The 14,992-nt window shown below is 43.3% G+C and overlaps 1 protein-coding gene across 1 annotated transcript in view; it reads right to left on the bottom strand.

Moving 5' to 3' along the window:
• ATP9A (ATPase phospholipid transporting 9A (putative)) overlaps window positions 1-14,845 on the bottom strand; it is a 61,207-nt gene extending 46,362 nt beyond the window's left edge. The window contains exons 1-4 of the mRNA XM_084537948.1: window positions 14,706-14,845; window positions 5,802-5,946; window positions 4,909-5,022; window positions 1,404-1,512 (exon numbers count right to left, since the gene is read on the bottom strand). Coding sequence (XP_084394074.1) covers window positions 1,404-1,512; window positions 4,909-5,022; window positions 5,802-5,946; window positions 14,706-14,773 — 436 coding nt within the window. The 5' untranslated portion in view covers window positions 14,774-14,845. The remainder of the gene's footprint in view (window positions 1-1,403; window positions 1,513-4,908; window positions 5,023-5,801; window positions 5,947-14,705) is intronic.
• Window positions 14,846-14,992: the final 147 nt, after the last annotated feature.

Here is a 14,992-nt window from a genome sequence, read left to right as displayed (position 1 = left end):
GAGTTGTCTCATAATTCCTGGCATGTGAAATATATACAGCCTTAAGCAATTATGCTTAAAAAGTAGACTTATTCTTAAACACGCAAGTGTTGAAAGCAGCATAGTTTTAATACACCTAGTTCACTGCATCTTAATTCAGGGTTATAAACTTCTATAACAAAGAAACCAGAAATGAAAAAAAAAAAAAAGTTGCTTAAATTCAGTTCATTCCCTTTTTAAAAACAAAACCCTGGCCTCACTGACATTGTCATGGTATTAGCAGCAACTCCATAGTGAGGCAGCATTCAATTTTTCAAATGAGAATTTAAATGTCTTTGTTAGGTGCTACCAAGTTGTAAACAATGGCCAGAGCCAGTGAGCAGATACAGCTGATCTGCAGTCTGGGGACTCTGAATTCCTCACTGCTGGAGGAAGTGGCTAAAGAAGATGCATACAAAAATACCTGAGAAGATATTACCAATACTAAGGAGCTACCTCAGTTGCTGCTAACAGAAACACACAGAAGATGTAGTAACAGTACACATGCACAAACTCTTTTAGCATTATGCAAGTCCCTCTTTAGGTACAGCCCAGAAAGAACTATGAAACTCAACTGGTATTGCATGTTCAGTAAGGGACATAACATGTCAGCATGTCAAGTAAGTCGCCCTAAATATAACACATGCACTTACAAGCTCCATTCCAAGCATCCTCAGTATGGAGTACTTGTACTTAACTATGGTTTGCAGTACCTGTGCTGAAAGGGCTTCCCACATAAGACACTGGGACACAGCTCACTTTCACCCCTCATTAGCTGAATCTTCTTTTGCATAAGCATCTTCTGACAATTTCACAGTTCAATTTTTTAGTAAAGTACTTTTGCAAGTAATCTGACGATGTAGATCCTTCTCTCATTTTTAGGCATAAATTTGTTGTTTCCCTTAAGGAATATGAAGTGCTACTTTATAGGAATCCTCTGTATATCTGTTTCTCTTCCCCACATGGTGACCAAGCAAAAACACGAGAGGAAAGACATTGATACCAAAACAGAAAGGAAAACAGAAAAAAAAAAGTCCAAACAACATATCTATTATAGCCCCACTTGTTTTCTTCCTACTGTGGTGTTTGCCTCTCCTGCCTTCACCCCTGCACCCTTATGGAGTGCTTCCCTCATGTCACAGCTCTACAGAAGGGAAAACATCAGCTGCTTGGCAATCCTCCCTGCCCAGGGCTGGCTGCGGTGAGCCCCCCACATTGCAAGATGATGCTGGGCAGTTACCTGAAACAAGTAAGCAGTGCAGCAGCCCTGTGCCTCCCCAGGAAAGCCCCCAAAGCCCAGCGCCCGCTGCCACCCAGCCCCGGCCAGCCCCAGCAGCATGCGACCAAGCAGCAAGCCCCGGCCGTGCTGGAGCCACAGAGCCGACCTCTCGCTGTGAGCTTGCTGTAGATCTGCGAGTTCACTTCCTTGTCGCGCATGTAACATCTGATCTCCTCTGCGGCCTCTCGGATGACGGTAACAGCAAGCACAAATCCCTGAAAAGCGCACGGGGGGGAAGAGAATGGATGAAAGGGCCAGGAAAACACACATCTGCCTCTAATAAGAGCAATGCATGATATTTATCAGCACCAATGTCAACAATCTGCATTTCCTTATCCTATTTTCTCTTGCTAAATCATTACAGTGATAGGTGGTGCTGTCTAGGACTCCTAACAGCAAATGCACGCTAGACCTGCCACTTAAGAAAAACGCAGCTGTGCTTTTCACCTTTACCGTGATGACCTGCCAGCATTTCCCAAGCCAATCTTTGTGCTTCTTTTTAAGCGTGAAAATATTTCATTTCACTTCACAGGTGAGTAACCACAACTGAAGGAGGTTACACAAGTCCAGTATAAGACTGAATCCCTCAAATCTCAGTTCTCTTTCCAAAATAGAACAATTATAGTTAATTTACCTAATTTGGCAAGTTTTTCATATGCTTATATAATCTACATAAATATTTAACATATCCCAGATTTTTACATATATATAAACATATATACACACATGCACATATATAATGTGTCTGTACATTCCTGTGTATGTATTCATACTGGTAAACTGCGTGCGTGTATAAGCACCTTAAACACACCGAGATGAAACACTCATTGTATAATTACCTATTTAGCTGATTAGGGATTTAGTCCTAGTTTTCTGTGGATGACTTCTGCGGAAGTCATTTCCTCATGTCACAAGGAAAATGCACACATCACTCCCTTCACTATAAAAAAATCAACTTAATGCAAAATAATTCTTTATGAGACTAGTAGCATTAAGTTATTTTTATTAGATACTGTTCAGCTTGGACTCACTAAAAAGTGAAAACACATCTGTACAGAAGAAATATAAACTTTTTACAGCCTGTATTATACAAAATTGCAACCATGAACTCATTATCTGTCAATAGCATGTGTGTTGCTCTTTTAATAATATTTGAGAAAATGTTTGTAAACATCAAACTATGCAAACAGAATATTTGGCCAATGGGTTGGAATTTCCAACTTTAACTTCATTTTTAGAAAGAACAGCTGTGCACACACCTCCAAAAAAAGTTGTGTATAGGTTTTTAAGTCAGGCACAAAGAACTTGTGACCCTGAACACCACAACCATTTCAGGAAAGCCTCGCTGCATATCGTTGCTAACAACACTACCCAAAACAGTAAGAATTCAAATTCTCACTTTTTTTTATTTTTAAATAAAAGAGAACAATGAAGAATGACCTGAAAGCTACTGAGAGTTCAAGAGAGCAGTTTCTGTAATTAATAAAGGGGCTGAGACACACTTCACCTGCTCGTACAGTCCTATAATAAAACTAAACTTCATTAGTTTTAGTATATTCATAGTGTCAAAATCCTTTTTTTTTTTTTCTGACCAAGATCAGAGAAAAATACAGTTAATTGTGAAACGTGATGCTGTATTTTTTGGCACTTTTTAAAAATGCAGAAACAAATAAGGAAGATCTAAGCATGCAAATGACCCTTCAAAAAGGCTTTATATTTGTCTTAACTATATCTCTTTCCCTAATGGTCTTAAAATGAAATTTAAATATTATTCCCCTAGCCTTTCAGCTTCATCCATAGCCTTTGAAGAGCATGTATGCGTTTGGGAACAGACAATATTTATCAACTGGGAGGGAAAGTTCCTACAACAAATATAAGACAACATTTCTGCCATACAAAGAACAATAAGGATCACATGTGTAATAAGTCAGATTTTTCTGCAAACCTGCCTGGTTTCCTTAACAAGAACTGCATGTGGAGAGTCACAAGGAAGGCATTTAATTATTTTTTTTTAATGCAGGTATTCAGTGCTGCTTTCACAAACACTGAAACTCAGAAGCCAAGAATTCAGTCTTTTCAAAGAAGCATTTCACCCTACAGTTCAGTAGCACCAGCATGTCAGTTGCACCACCATAGTAGTTCTCTCATTATGGTAAGCAACAAATTGAGAAAATGAGCATTTCTCTTCCACGTGTAAACTGCATTTGTGTGCTTACCTAGAAATTCCTATTTTTTTAATTATTTTTTTATTTAAAAAAAAAAAAAAAGCATTGGCTATTTTCAGCTTATGTTTTAGCTACTTAAAGAGTCTTCGAATAATAACCTCAAAATATTCCCACATGTTCAGTCTCACTATGCCATCACATATGTCATCCTATCCCCAGAACTCATACTAGCAGCCAGTAATGAACAAAGACCTTTCTTATGCTGCTTTCTGGCAACTCATATGCCAAACCCTAATTGCTCACCTGGCACAGACAATTTGCAGCTGCCTATACAAAACCCAGAAAGGGAGCTCCTGTGTACTTTATTTATAGGACAGGATCTTGGGAAAGTCGTGTTGAATTCATACTGCAAATAAAATTCTAAGCACATGCTTGAGAGAGAATTCAGTGAGCTCCAGGCCTTGATACAAACAGTTCTAGAAGCAATGTCCTGAAGTTGCCCTTTTACTTCTTTCTGACTTGTGCCAGGGATTTCAATCTATTGGAAGTCTGAAAGGCAAGAAAATTTTTCTTTGCCCCTCCTCACCCTGACTCAGTTGAGCCATGGATTTTTACCACCACCATTTCACAAAAGAGCAAACAAGTAGTGCCTTAAAACACTCTGCTTTTATAATCAACTTCCAGTTGATTTTATATCATTTCTTTAAAGTAAAAAAGATGCCTATCCTTGGAGGTTTTCAAAACTCAGCTAGATGAGTTAAGCCAACTTAAGTTTAAAGATAGCCCTGCTTTGAGCAGGCAGTTGGACTAGACGTCTCTGAATCAAAATTGTTCTATAACACTATAAGGCTGAAGTGCAGCAAAAAGATATTTACATAAAGAAACAAATAGTAGTTTAACTAGAATAAAAGCTGAAGAAAAAAAAACACAGCTACCTATACTTAAGCATTTACACAGTTTTCATTGGCTCATACAGTACATTTTAGAAATCTAACAAGCCCACAGAACTATTCCTCATTACATCCTTTGACAGCACTGGAGTTTGTGCTTTAAAGCTGATTATTACTGATTTCCTCTGAACGCAAGTGAAACATATAGCTATCAAAAGAAAAGGGTAAATGGTTGCAGGAAGGAAAGAGTATCTGCACCTTGAGGAAGTATGAGGCTGTACAAGTATGTTTATATATATATTTTTATATGGCTTTTATATGAAAGAGACAACAAACAAGGTGAAGGCATAGTCCTCTCTCAACCTGGTCCTACCTTTACAAAATGAAGTTTAAAGCCAAAACAGGCATCTATCCTACAATATGTACAAGAAAATCCTGGAAGAGTAAGCTCACAACATGATTTGAAGTGTAGACTTACACCCTAGAAAAAATGCAGCAAAAGAAATTGAGTCAAACACTGAAACTTTCTGGAATAAATAAACCTTAAATTACCTACCAGAGGAACCCAGTATGTGTAAAGCGCACCAAGCCTCATTTCAACGACAAATTGAGAGCAGGCCAACAGCAAGAAGTAAAGGTTGAAGAAGTATTTGAACTGGTTAAATAACACCTTAAAAAAAAAAAAAAAAGGAGGAAATAAGACATTAATGGAGTTCAGAAGTTACCCAAATTGAACCAACAATCTGAAACATTTTTGCTTGCTCCTCTAGTGTCTAAATGCTCACTTACAGTAGTCTGAAAATTCATTGCTAAAGGTCAACTTACTCTGCCTGTTGGATAACAGTTCCACATAACTGGGCCTAAACCTTTAACACAAATAAATCATTTTGCTTTGAATTTAAACTTTTAACAATCCCCACTCTGCAAAGGGATGCTCACAATAAACAGGAACATAACCAGCTACAGGATTTTGTTTGCAAAATCACACTGTAGACATTAGAGGAACCCAGATAACTCAGAAGACTTGACAGTGGTTCATTTTCTTACCCAACCAGTCAGTGACTGACTTCTGATTATAAAATCAGAGGGCACCTGACTTGTTTCTCCTGCTGCCCCCAGAAGAATGCATAGGATGGATAATTCAGCCGCTCCTCCCAGGAAGAGTGGACACCAAGGAGCTGCTGCCCATCCCATGAACCCAGGCCCCTCTCTCAGCAGCAGCAGGGCCTTGTTGCAGGGATAGAAGTGAAGTCCTCCTCACCACTTCATCCCACCAGGCGTGGGTCTGTCCTGCTGCAGCTGCCTGCAGCCTTTGCAGGAGGCCCACCAAATGCAACGTGAACATTGTTCATTTCCTCCAGCTCCAGGTTCTGCACTTCCCTTCTGCAGAAGCGCTGAAATCGGGCACTGCATTGGGGTGGGATGAGAAGCAACTTTCTTCACACTTACCCCAGGGAGAAACGTAAAAAAGTTGTATTTCTGATTGTTGATAACATTGCGAGGGTATCGCTGGTCTCTCTTCTCTGGATGGCCAAGCCAAACCGTACGAGGCCTTGGGTCTCTTCTCCCGCAGCATCTTAGGCATTCGCAACACCTATGGGAGGAACGTCTAACTTTAAATCAAGAAGTAAATCTTTAATCCTGACTTGCACACACACACCCCAGACCCCCTCCACCAGCTGGGAAGAACATCTGAGGATTGCTCCTTGATCCACCACCAGCCACCTCTCATCTGCCAGGTATCCACCATGTTACGAGCATCTTCAAACCAAGAGCTTGACTCCTTGCCAGCCGGAGGCCTTGCAGACCTGCCTCACAGCTCACTGGGCCACGAGCCAACACCTCAGGCAGGGCTGGTGCCGGTACAGAAACAAAACACGGCCACAGAGCCACACAGGTCCCAGCGCCATGCTCACTGTTCAAAATGGCAGCACTACAACCTCCCAAACCCCGAAAGAGTCATTGTTCTGTTGTCACTGTTTCACACTGAAAGCCAATCTCTTCCTGATCCCTCTTGTTTTTTTTTTCCTGTCTATTTAAAAGTAGTCCTGTTGGATTTCATAGACATTTGGAAAGGCTACTACCAGCCAAACTGCGAACTAATTGCTTCAGAGCTCTTGCAAAAAGTCTTTCCAGAAAACACTGCTAAGATCTGTCTTGGTTCACGGCACTCTAATACAGAATTTTAGCTAAATACACATCTAACTAAATGAAAAAGTAAAGAACTATTTAAGCAAGAACACAAAGTATTCAGCTCTTGAAGTTATTGTCTTGCCAGATAGATGCACGCAGCATGAGGAACAGTTTACAATTTACCACACAGAATGTGGTTTTCTACGAGAATAGCTTTTTGTTTGTTTGTCCATAACTGCTGGATACAAATAGAGAAAGAAATGTTATCAGTTAAATAATTTCCTTCAGTCTATAGGGTAATAAAAGTCAACTTTGCTTCCAGATGTAAAGAACATGTTCCCTCATGTGTTTCATACACGGGTATTAACCTCACAAGGCTGACTTGCAGGAGAATTTCCTCGCAAGCTTTTAAAACCATACAAAAGATGTATTTTTTTCCATAATCAAAGTCCATTAACATTTTTCCGTTTCAGGAAGAGTAGCAGACGAGCCCTGAAGAGGTGGGCTCTCTAGCCTGGCCAACCTAGGCCATCTGCATAGAGCTGCCAGCAGACATAGGAAGGACACTTTTCTCACTCAAGCAGCTCTCAGACACATGCAGATAGGACTGCAGAGCACTACATAGCATGCATACTGGTGCTGGGAAATCACAAATTTTGGATGGTGCTGAATAGTTGCTTACCAGCTCCAGGTAAGCGAAACCCTCAATACCTGAGGACTTCACAAACTGTTCATTTGTTGAAGAGAAAATGCAGGAAAATCTGACAAAAATAAACAAACAGCTCAAAAAACTAATAGTAACGATCACCTAGATCAAATTACTGGAATAAAATAATTGGAGATGCTTTGATGTTTGAGTATCTAGAAGAGGCATCTGACTTCCTATGGACTTGCAGCACCATTGCTGCCATCTCTGCTTACCTTTAGCAGGGACATTGCCTAGAATTTGTAATATTTCTCTGTGGACTTCCACCCCTGACAATCTGTAGTACCATAACAGGTAGTACCATAAAAAAGTAAGAAACACCAGTAGCCTAAATATAGCCCACTTCTGAAAGTTACACTTGCTCCTGAAGCTATTGATTTTTGTCAAATCCACAAACTTTTTCCTTGTTAAGAAAACTAAAGAGAAAATCCTTCTTCCCCACATGACTGTGTATAATACCCACACCAGAAAAGCTGTCACCAACACAGGACAAACAGTAAAGCTGATGTTAAACACTCCAATTCACAAACTCTACGCCAGCAATATATTTTAGTAGCTTGGTAACTTTTAATTGCAGTTCCCTTTTGTGTTTGCAAATAAAGAGCTAAAACAAACAGTCGCTTTAAGAGTAACTTGTATTCCAATTTTAAATGAAAATAGTGAAAATGGTTGTGTTTGGATTGCAATAGAAAATTGATATGCTCTATAGAAAAAACTTATTTTGCCTTTTTTCATGATGGAGAAAACCACAGAAGATTAGCCTTGATTTCATGTTTTAACTACTGTGAATTTAGAATGACCCCTATGATAAAGCTCCAAACAAGGGGCTTTGCCCAAGGGAGCAAACCTGGTGTTCACACACCCGGTTTCATCAGACGTGCTTCCCAGCTACAGAGGGAGTTGCTCAGCCCTTCCAGTCAGACATCTGAAACCAGTTACCTTTGTTTATTTTTTAGGTTGGGCCTCTTGTCAGGATCCTACTGAACAGCAGAAAGAGCTAGGTACCTATATTGTAATATTCACTATAGGATAAGGCTTTGGCAGGGTACTTCTATAGTTTAACAGATAATTTACTTGTGCTGTTAATTTCTACAATGTAACATTCATCTGTAAACTCAAAAAAAAAAATCTAAATATTAGGGCAGATTTTCAAGCCAGTATCTAAGACTCCAAAGCAGACTTCCAGACATTTTAAAAAGTTCTATGACTTATCAGCCTATTTCATCATGAATGTAAAATAAAACGGCAAATGAACCCACAAACTAAACAGAACGTTTTACCTTTAAAAGAATGTGCTCCACACAGCTGTTTACATACAATTCCAATGCTCCTAATCTTTTCCAAATAACTATGGATTCAATACTTTGAGAACTAACACCTAGCACTGCAAAACTGCTTACAGTTGTGCTTTCCCAAATGAGATGGCAGCCAAGACTGACAGCACCTGTGAAGGTATGGAAGTACAAAGCAATTTCACAGAAGTGAAATAACCCAAAATTTAGCACATGTTCTGCAATCAAAGCCATGACCTCTCACAGCATTCCCACCACAGAAAAACCTGTTGCTGGAGGAATTTTAATTTCCAAATGATGTGTTACTATAAGGTTTGAGAATCAGTCTAAAAATAACGCAGTTCTAAGTGTAAACAAGAAAGGGCATGGGAGAATCTGCTGTGTAAAGTAACAGTTTTGTGAAATTACTCTCTGGCTAGAGTCACAGTTTTCACAACCTCCTGAATTACAGGGAAAGCAAACCGAAAACATAATTAGACAAACAAAAGAAAAACTTCCTGCCTAACAAGTTTCTGAAGGCGATTATCAGTAGTATCAATGCTCCAGCAAAGAATATCCAGCATTTCTACCACAAAATCTTCTTTGTAGCCTTTTAACACATGGTTTCTTTGCAACATAAAGTAATTTGTCAAAAAAAAAAAAAAAATCCAGCCAATGGAACACAATACTACAACCAGCAATAACAAAGTCGCATGTTGCAACAACTGCAGGGAGGTTTATCAGCAAGCCCAGGAATCCCGCTACGTCACTGCCTCACAGCCTCTTCCAGGGCACGCAGTGCTGAGCTGGGAACTCGCGCACCCGCAGCTGAAAACCCTGGCAGTACAAATGCTGATCTTTATCTCATATATTAAAGAAGATCCCCAAAGATAAATATGTTTTCATTTTTTTTAAATGAAAGCATGTTGTCAACCCCAGTGCTGGCATTTAACTTTTGCCTATTCCCTGACCTTGTTTTCCCCTCTTGTCCCACCAACCGCCTGCATTTTGCCCGTGTTTTGCTGAGCGGGCAGAGCAGAAAGTCACAGCCCGAAGCTGGGGCTGGCAGGACCGCTGGTGGTGCCAGCTATCTGCACACTAATTGTGCAAGTGCCAGCCTACAGCCTGTTGCAATGTTAGAAATGGAGCTCTTGGCGAGGATACAGGCGTCTCAAGAACAGAACAAGGTGCTCATTCTTACAGACCGATGCTTATCTCCCCAGCCTAAAAGATATTCAAGGGTCATCATTTTATTTATTTTTAACTCTTCGATGATGTCTTAAACTTCATTAATGAAGAATACATATTTAAGCTCATTAGTTCTGACTGAAAACCCTCCATACACCATCTGTGTTCCTTACAAACTGCATTATGCAAACAGGAGTGGCTGCACTGGCAGTTTGTGTTTTAACAGACTAATGGCAGGTTTCATCAACGCACCTAATGTCACATGCAGGCAGGACAATTTCACCCCCCAAACCCTTTTTGTAACATCAGCACGTGTAAAACAAAGTGAATAAACACCAGTTTTCATGGGCACTTTTATTACTGCACTGGGCTGTGTTGGCAGAGCACGTGGGGTGACAGCATAGTGCTCACCCCTGCTGCACCGCTGCTGCGCGTGCACAGCCACCCAAGCAAAAACCCCAAAGCTGCTGAGGGCTTGCACCAGGGAAAAGATGGCCATGCTACGGGTGCACAGTCCTCAATATGAAACTTGGGATACCCACGTGCTTGGATGACAGAACAGGGTTCCTATCCACGAAGCAACTCATACCAAGTGAAAAATGGAAAAAAGATGCAGAAGACTGATGGTGAACTTCCTAACAAACATTTCAGGCAGTCTACTCATACCCCTAAGGAGAAGAAGGGGAAGAGTAAACTTAACCTCAAAAAACAAACAAACAAACAAAAAAGAACACATTGTTTCTGGTGTCCAACTGAATGGATTTGTTAATCAAGTACTCTGGGCACACACAAACAAATACACAAAGGTACTTTCAGATTATCTTGGTACCCCTTTAAATTGGGGCTGTCAGCTTTTCTACCTGGCTTACGTGTTCTTCCTTTTAATAATTTTATTGTCCATGCATAGCTCTGTGATCTGCCATTTCTCTGGACACCATCCCTATTTTGGGGTATCAAGCTTAAGGCCCTATCCTATGAGGGAAGGGGCTGCTCAGGCCATCACGTTACTCCCCAGTTTGTGTTCAGGGCAACATCAGTGTCACCGCAGGAAGCTGGCTGTTTCTCGTAGGAGACAATTATCTGCATTATTAGGAATAATAAAATATTTTTCCAGCAGGAAGTCAAGGGACTATATCCTTGAAAAGAGAGAAAGATTTTATTAAAGAACAGCTTACATCATTCCCTCACTGCTGCTCAGAGATGCTGATAAAATTAACATGCACTTTCCAGGAATAGGAATCACAAAGTTACAGAAATGTGAGCAATTTCCTATAACAGTTTAGGAATATGCATTTCTAAACATTTCTCCTACTCTGGTTTGCAACTGAGGTATGGGAGAACAGTATTGTAAGAGCTCCCAAAGTGTGGCAAATTAACAAACCACTGCATACCATGAACTTTATAAATGGGTATCTTACAGAAATAACATGAAAAAGTGTATGAAGGCAGCTTATATGGGGAAGTTTATACAGCATCGTGCCATTCACATTCTAAATCACAACTTGAGAAACAGCAAAACACTCTAAAGTCACCAAAATCATTCAAAAGCATCTATTTTTTGATGTGAGCTGCATCCTGAACTTTGAGTCCTATAGGTGATACGGCTTTTAATCTGCACAGGGATCTGAATGAACGTGAGCTGGTAAAGATCAGAAAGGTTTACTGTGTGTTGTACATGGCAGTATATTTGGTTACAAGAATGTATTCTTAGCAATGATGTAAGAAACAGTAATATGACAGATTGACTGTCAGCTGCCCGACTAAAAGCAACTACCAAGAGGCAGTTTGTATTTATAAATGTAGCACGTCTGATAAAGAAATATATTAGGGAAAACATGAAAAATGCTTATGAAAGAAAAAAATAATGAAAAAAAGTGCCACATTTTCTTAATACAGTGATTGTTTTGATCAAATTACTGCTGAAGTTTCTCCATGCATTCAGTCATTCCTACAACAACATTCACATTTCTCAGATGATGCTTCTACGTTTCCCACAGGCAGTGCTGTTAATCCCCTGGCACCTTTAATCCACAAACCCATCTCCTACATTTCATTATTGTAAAAGCATATGAAGAATTATCCATTAATTTAAAAGACAAAAAAAATCAGAGCAGTGCATGAGCACCTTGGCTCTTTACACACCTCCACATTACCCAAGGGGCGGGTGCCCTGTCTCGGGGCATCTCTGCAGCTCCCCCCGACTGCAGGCAGCCAGCCTGGCCCTGCCCTGGCACACCCACACGCAGGCAGGTGGCTGCCAGGAGCTCCCGTCTCTCTCTGTTGACTTTGAAATGGAATTTGCCATTTTAAACAGACCAGGAGAGCCCACAGGCACGTACTGGAAAGCTCCTCCTTCCCCGTCCTTCCCCCCGTGTTTCTGGATCGAGGCCTTTTTCCATTGCAGAGGCAGCGTGAGCACAGCAGTTTGCTGGTTTCAAAAAAAAGCCTCGCAGGATTGTGGACTGAGACCATAAGCTATTTAGGGAAAAACTTGTGTCATGCACTGAACGGAGCATCTGGGGTGCTTCAGGAACTTGCAGCTCACTTCCCGTCAGAGTGCAGCCCCTGAGAAGCTCGGGCTCCCATGCCACAGCACCAGCAGTCCCATTAGTTAATGCTATCCTTCCTTCCTAATTGGCACACACTTCAGAGTGGTTTTCAGAGTGCTGCAAAGCATTTGGATGAATACAGCTGAATTCAAGGAGAACACAGAGCACACAGGCTTTGATTGCGGCCAGGAAGACCCACATTAAAGTTATGCTCAGGAACAGATAACCACTACTCCCTCTGGTTTATAAAGCACATGCTTTCTCTCTTTGACACAGATCTCAGCTGTCTGGACCATTATTCATCTCTGCAAGGCTACTGTGGGAGTTCCTCTCTGGCTTCTCTTCAAAGTACGCTAGAGACTGAGGCTGTAATCAAAGCTGTGCTTGGATGACACCTGCCCCTGGCTGCCTATGGGAGAATTAGGCATTTATTTCTGTTTTGCTAACATACACAAGGATTTCTATGAAGCCATTCAGTACAGGAAGAGAAATCTGTTTCCCACTCCAGAAGACCAAGCTGACAAAATCTGCCCAAGAACTTGTCCCCATTGGGGGAAAAATAGACACTCTACAAACTGCAGTTGGGGCTATGTAAAGGTGAAGCCTTTCTAGGCTTGGTTACCACTGGGTTTTCATACGTATAAACGAAGGTGACTTTCAAGTGTCTTTGTGTTTTCCTCAGAGGAAACGGAAGTAAGAAGGTCTTGATTATGGCTTACGGCTCCCAGAACTCCATCCTGGATCTGACCCCAGGACCTTTTCCAGCTTGCTGGCTGATTCCTCCTTCAGTTGCTAACAGTATTTTGGATTTGCCTCACCTCAATGCAATCCACTCTATCATCCAGTGGAATTACGGACCTATCACAGCCTACTGATCAGTAAAACAAGACAGCAGTTCTCAGGATGCAATCACATCCCCAAACAGTTACAGCACCAAATAGAAAACCAAATCCCAGTTACTCAGACTGCTAGTAAGAAAAATCCCACGTTCATCTTCCTTCACAACTTCATGCTGCCAAGATTTCTCACTAGCACAGGAAGCATCACCTCTGTGACTGCTCACCAGGTAAGGTCCATAACCAGTGAACTGCAGCTTAGATCAGATGAGGGTTATTTCGGTCAGACACTGCTAACAGGGGCTTGCTGGAGCTTGGAGCACTTTCTGAAACCAATGATTCAAGAACCTTTGAGAAATTTCTCTGGCGGCTGCCTCCTCTCGCTGATCCCTTTCAATCACATCGCCAAATTGAATGCCACGGTGGCTGCACCTTGTGGAACCTGTCCAGCCGTGCATGCTACACAGCAGCTGGGGAATTATTTGCTGCATCACACATACCTCCCAGCTCAGCCTAGGCTGATGTGGCAACATCCGTGCCAGCTAATAGAAACAACGTTGATAACAAGGAATAATTCAAATAATTCAAATAAACTACAGAGAACAACTTCAATTAAAGGAACCCCAATAAAAACCACCAACCAACAAAAAATAAACAATGGAAAAAGTAACAATTTCCTCTTGTTCTGACAGGCGTGATTTCCCTGGAGATTTTGCTTTATTTTCCCATCACTCACATTTAGAAGCACACACGTCCGAGGCCTGCACAGCAATTCCTGACAGCCAGGTAACTCGGCACCCCGCACGCCCTGCTGCGTACAAACCAACCTGTCTGGCAGAGGGGCCATTTCCTACGCAAACAGTGTTCGAGGCTCATTCCTCCTATTTAGCTTCCTGGCTGGAAATATCAGTACCAACACCCTAGGAAGGTGCTGGGAAGGAAATATCAGTACCAACACCCAGAGGCATCTCCAGGAACACATCCCACATGCAGAACGCTGCAACACCGCCGAGCAGGCACATTGTATTGCTGTCACGGATACAGTTAAAGCCCGTTTAGCCCCAGACCTTTGTCACAGATCTGCAAACACTGTTGCTGGGCCAACATTATCCCCAGGCAGAGGCCGCGGGCTGGGGCAGCAGCACCATTCCCTCCCCAGCCTCAATTCCCCACCCGGCGGGGATGCAGCGGGGGGACACGGGGACCCCCGGGGGCTCTCGCTGCCGCCCAGCACCGCTTTGTGTCCGGGCTCTGGTTGCTGCAGCAGCTCGGGGATGGGGATGGGGATAGGGATGGGGATGGGATGGGGCTGGGGGCAGGCCGGGCTGCTGCCTCCCCACCCAGGGACCGGCCGCGCTCCCCCGGCCCCAGCAGGAGCCTTCCCTCCGCCGGGCGTGCCGCGGCAATGGCGTCAGGAGCAACCTGTCAGCGCCTCCTCCTCATCCTCCTCATCTTCCTCATCCTCACCTCCTCCTCCGGGCTCGGACCGGGGCGCGGCGCCCCCCAACCCACACCCCGAGCACAGGCTGCGGGCAGAGGGGGGGGGAGGATGAAGGCAGCGGGCAGGAGGAGGATGAGGGCGGGGAGGATGAAGGCAGCGGGCAGGGAGGGATGAAGGCGGGGGGGGGGGGATGAAGGCAGCCCAGCAGCCGCCCCCGGGGTGCGCTCACCCGCCGCGGTGCTTGCTGTCCATCCGCTTCTTCTGCCGGACGGGCTGCAGCGGGATGTTGTCGGTCATGGCCGCGGCCGGCGGGGCGGAGCGGGGCGGGATGCGCTTCCCAGCAGCGCCTCGCTCGGCTCGGCACGGCTCGGCCGGGCTCGGCTCGGCTCGCCGAGGGGCCGGGCTCGCAGCACGCAGGTGCCGCGCCCGCTCCGCCCGCCCCGGTTCGCCCCGCCTCGCCCCCGGCGTCCCCCAGGCCCGGTTCGGCCCGCTCCGGGCCCGGCCTATGCCCGCTGC

The sequence above is a fragment of the Aythya ferina genome (genome assembly GCF_964211825.1).
Source record: "Aythya ferina genome assembly, chromosome: 16".
Classification (NCBI taxonomy): Eukaryota; Metazoa; Chordata; class Aves; order Anseriformes; family Anatidae; genus Aythya; species Aythya ferina.
This window is presented reverse-complemented; position numbering and strand designations above follow the sequence as displayed.